General features: G+C 46.9%; 1 protein-coding gene across 1 annotated transcript; it reads left to right on the forward strand.

Annotated features, from left to right (window-relative positions):
* The first annotated feature begins 791 nt into the window (after window positions 1-791).
* On the forward strand, window positions 792-3135 carry LOC311237717 (putative phosphatase phospho1). The gene has a single exon (XM_084325686.1). The coding sequence runs from the start codon at window positions 813-815 to the stop codon at window positions 1581-1583; it is 771 nt and encodes a 256-aa protein (XP_084181812.1). The 5' UTR covers window positions 792-812; the 3' UTR covers window positions 1584-3135.
* The last annotated feature ends 1795 nt before the right edge of the window (window positions 3136-4930 follow it).

Below are 4930 nucleotides of genomic sequence, written 5' to 3' on the forward strand. Positions count from 1 at the left end.
CCCCAGCCCTGCAACACTGCGCGCCTTGTGCGTGGTGAAGCCTATCTCTCATGTCACTGTGGCACCGATCCAGGATCTGGCCTGCATGTGTGCTTGGGCTTGGGAGCTTGACACTGCATGCTAAAGTATGTGGTTCAGTAGAGCGGTTGCTATCTAGGGAGAGAGGGGGGGGGGGGGGGGTATAAAGATAATTATGTGAATATCTGCTACCTGTTATTCAAGTTTTCTTTCCACAGATGAATCATTCATTCGTTTCATTAGTGCTGTTGGGATTTCATTAGAATGTCCTGTGTGTCTGTTTGAGCTGAACACGTCTTATTGTCTGTCCTGTTCCCATGTTGTTTCGGCCCTTATCCTCCTGTCTCTCCTCTTGGAAACATACTTTGGCCCCAGAGACCATCCTAGGACATCATTATCATTGATTATAGATTTTAACTCTTGGTTGCTACACAGTCTCACTGGAATAACAGAACCGTTGTATCTGATGGCAGCTCAGATACGACCTATTCAGCAGTCCTTTCCTTTCCTTTCCTTTCCTTTCCTTTCCTTTCCTTTCCTCTGCTTTCCTTTCCTTTCCTTTGCGTTCCTTTCCTTTCCTTTCCTTTCCTTTCCTTTCCTTTGCCCAGAGAGCAGAAAACGCCAGTCAGAGAATCTGTGCAGACGATGCAGAATGTCCTCCTTGGCATCTATTATTTATTTATTTATCTATTTAAAAAGACAAACTCATTGTCCTGTGACTAACTGACTCCTCTTCTCCTGATGAAGGTGCAGCGTTGTCCCGCCCCCCCCCCCCCCCCTGCCTCACGTCAAGCATGGCCGCCCTTCCCAACTCCGCCCCCGGCGTCTCGCCGGCCAAGCGTTTCCTGGTGCTGTTCGACTTCGACGAGACCATCATCGACGAGAGCAGCGACGACGCCGTGCTGCGGGCCGTGCCGGGCCAGAGGCTCCCCGACTGGCTGAAGGACTCGTACCGAGAGGGCCACTACAACGAGCACATGCAGCGCGTCCTGGCCTTCATGGCCGAGAAGGGCGTGTCCGAGGACGCCATCCGCTCGGTGGTGGAGGACATCCCCCCGACGCCCGGCATCCCGGCGCTCTTCCGGTACCTGCTCGGCCGCCGGCAGGACTTCGAGCTGGCCGTGGTCTCCGACGCCAACGTGTACTTCATCGAGACGTGGCTGGAGCGCGCCGGGGTGCGCCACCTCTTCCAGAGGGTCTTCACCAACCCGGCCAGCTTCGACGCCGCCGGCCGCCTGGTGCTCCTGCCCTTCCACTCCCACGCCTGCCCTCGCTGCCCGGAGAACATGTGCAAGCAGGCGATCATGAGGGAGTACCTGGCCAGTCGCCAGCAGGAGCGCGGCGGCACCCCCTTCCAGAGGGTGTTCTACGTCGGCGACGGGGCCAACGACATCTGCCCCGTCCTGGCCCTCGGCCCCAGGGACACGGCGTTCCCCCGGAGGGACTTCCCCATGCACCGGCTCCTGGCGGAGATGCAGCAGACCGGCTTCAAGGCCGGCGTGGTGCCCTGGACCAGCGGGGAGGACGTGGTGGACTGTCTGCAGAAGCTGCTGGAGGAGAAGTGAGGAGGGAGAGAGAGGAGGCGATTCAGCAGCGGTCCTGGCCATCAAGATCACGATTTAGCAGCGACACACTGATGAAGGCGTAGCGAGGCAGTGCTGAGATCAGCTGGATACCCTCATGTCCCGCTAGCATGGTTTCACTGAGTTAAGTAACAAGACACGTTCCACTGAGAGAGAGAGATCAGCAGTTCCATGGGGAGAGAGAGAGAAAGCTCAGCTGTTCCCTGGAGAGAGAGAGAGAGAGAGAGAGAGAGAGAGAGAGAGAGAGAGAGAGAGAGAGAGAGAGAGAGAGAGAGAGAGATCGATCAGCAGTTCCATGGGGAGAGAGAGAGAAAGCTCAGCTGTTCCCTGGAGAGAGAGAGAGAGAGCTCAGTTGTGCCTTGAGATGTCTCCACAAATAGATATTAACAGTAAGGCATATGTTCACAAAGTATTATAGGACTCTTCATAATTTATTATCATGCATAGGAAGGTTTTTATTAAAGCAAACGATGGCTCATAATACCCCACTGTCCATCACTAATCAAGTTCAGCTGTTATGAGGCTGGTTGTAATTTGCTTCATGAAGCAGCATGTTGAAGATGGTTTGTTAAAAAATTGTTTCTGATGGTACTGATATAACTAGTTCTTCTAATCCATCATAATATTTATTATTCATAGTATTCTCACAGTGTGTTTTGCCAGATGACATGGCAGAACGCCACAGGTCATTTAACCGTAATCACCTGCTATTTGATTACGATCAGCTGCTGTTGACCTTGATGTCTGTAATCCTATGAATAGCTGTGTATCTTAAAGGGGAAATCCACCCAAAAATGTTATTCACACATGTTGCTTCTATGATACTGTACAGCTCAGTTCTCCTTCAGCTGAGCGCCAGAGAGACTCTAGTGATGATGTCATCAAGAGACATTAGCGCATAGGCTGCGTTCATACTGCAAGCCTTAGTGCTGCGTTCACACTGCAAGCCTTAGTGCTGTGTTCACACTGCAAGCCTTAGTGCTCAATTCTCATTTATTGCTCAGATCAGATTTTTTGTCACGTTATTATAATAATCTTTTTTAATGTTTCCAATATCAGATTCCAGTGTGAACTGGTCACTGCTCCTGAACTGACCCGCATGTGCAAATGAACAATAATGATGATGGACGTAAACATGGAGGACACTGAAGTCACAGTTTATGGTTTAATTTACAAGTTGAAATCAGACCTGTATAAAACAATTTGATTTAAGGAACATTCCCCTTTTTTATGCCAGTGTCCAATAATGAATCATCCTTTCAAAACACCCAAAAGGTTTTCACTTTGGGAGTTCTGTTTTTGAAAAACTGCTAGCATTCTGCAGCGATTTCACTTAAAATATGTAAATAAAGTACTAATCCACCACAGGAAAAGGGTACATAATGTACGTTATGTTATAAGTAATATATTTACATATTGTATAACAAATTTAACATGTGTAAGTATTAAGTACATATATTACATATTTAAAAATTTTAACTTTTAAAGTTTTCCGAAAACGTTTAAGTTCCCCTGTTGGGAATTTAACCCTAACCTTAACCTTAACGTTATGTCTTAAGTTAACCATAACCGTTAAGTGAATGTTAAAACTAACCTTAACCCTAACTTCATGTCTTAACCATAACCGTTAAATGAATGTTAAAACTAACCGTAAACTATAATCATTAGATATTGGTGAGATCACTAACTATAATCATAGTTAGATATTGGTGAGATCACTAACTATAATCATAGTTAGATAGTGGTGAGAACACTAACTGTAATCATAGTTAGATATTGGTGAGATCACTAACTATAATCATAGTTAGATATTGGTGACAACACTAACTGTAATCATAGTTAGATATTGGTGAGATCACTAACTATAATCATAGTTAGATATTGGTGACAACACTAACTATAATCATAGTTAGATAGTGGTGAGAACACTCACCCACACAACTGCAATGGTTGTTGGTTCAACTCCTGGTTGCAGCGTTTGTTTTGGAGTTTTGCCGATACAATACGTGAACATATTACTTATGGCTATAACATAAAATACATTATGTATGTACCTTTTTGTCCTGTGGTCAATTAGTTCTTTATTTCTGTTTTCTGATGAGACCGTGTTGTGCATTCTGCCAGTAGCATGTGTTAGCAAAGCTAGTGCAAGTCAATGGCCATTGAAGCACTTCTCACAAAAAAAAATGTAAGCAATAATAGGAGATAGTCCAATATCTCCAATATCAAATACTCTATAGGTAGAGTATAAATGTACATGGAAGAGAACCGTTTGAAAGGTCTTGTGTTCCATTTAGTGAGAAATGGTTTCAATCCACGTTGACTTTCACGAGCATTGCTAGCAAACGCTTACAACCAAAATCTTGTGAACTGACCATGAATGAACGAGTTGTGTTTTTACGGGTGCTGGAGTTAGTCTGACTCACCGGATGTAGACTGTGTGGATACCAGCTACCATTGGCCGACTATTTCAGTGGGAATTCTCCTCCCCTTTCGCTCTGAGACACTATTTATGTTGCTACATCCTGGGTTTAGCACCGCAGCTAAGCCCACATACAGCATAATGATCAGCACCCCCACACAGACAGCATAATGATCAGCACCCCCCGCACAGACAGTCTCCGCATGTTATAGGAATTTTCCCTTTGGCCCAGAAGCGATTCGTATTTCATCTTATCTTGGATGATCACACTAGACTGTGTATGGTACATTTCTGAGCAAATTCCTAATTAGGTGTGTCTGGGAAATGTAGTTTTTCACACAGATGTGAGACTGACGGGCTTGAGAACAGAGTCTGTTGTAAGACGTCTTCATCCAGGGCCTCCAGCAGGAGAGTCAGGTGTTTTAGCAGCTCTGGGGCACACAGGCTGTCCAAGACGAGGACAACATGGGATAGAGTGACAGGAACTGAAGCTGAGTAACATACTCTGTTACTCTCGCTCTCCCCCCCCGCTCTCTCTCCCCCTCTCTCAGTCTCTCTCTCCAACCTCTCCCAGTCTCTCTCTTCCCCTCTATCTCTCTCTCTCCCTCTTTCTCTCAGTCTCTCTCTCTTCCCCCCTCTCTCTCACTCTGTCTCTCTCTCCCTCTCTCTGTCTCTCTCCCTCTCCCCCTCTCCCTCCACCCCCCCTCTCTCTTACCATTGACACCTAACCTGGGGCCTGATTATAGCAGGGTAATGTTACACCAACTTCAGATGTAAAGGGGACTGCGGCTGAGCCTGTACACCTCTGACACCCTGTCCCCAGGTCCTCTAACACCCTGTCCCCAGGTCCTCTAACACCCTGTCCCCAGGTCCTCTGTCCCCAGGTCCTCTGACACCCTGTCCCCAG

The sequence above is a fragment of the Notolepis coatsorum genome (genome assembly GCF_963971535.1).
Source record: "Notolepis coatsorum genome assembly, chromosome: 12".
Taxonomy (NCBI): Eukaryota; Metazoa; Chordata; class Actinopteri; order Aulopiformes; family Paralepididae; genus Notolepis; species Notolepis coatsorum.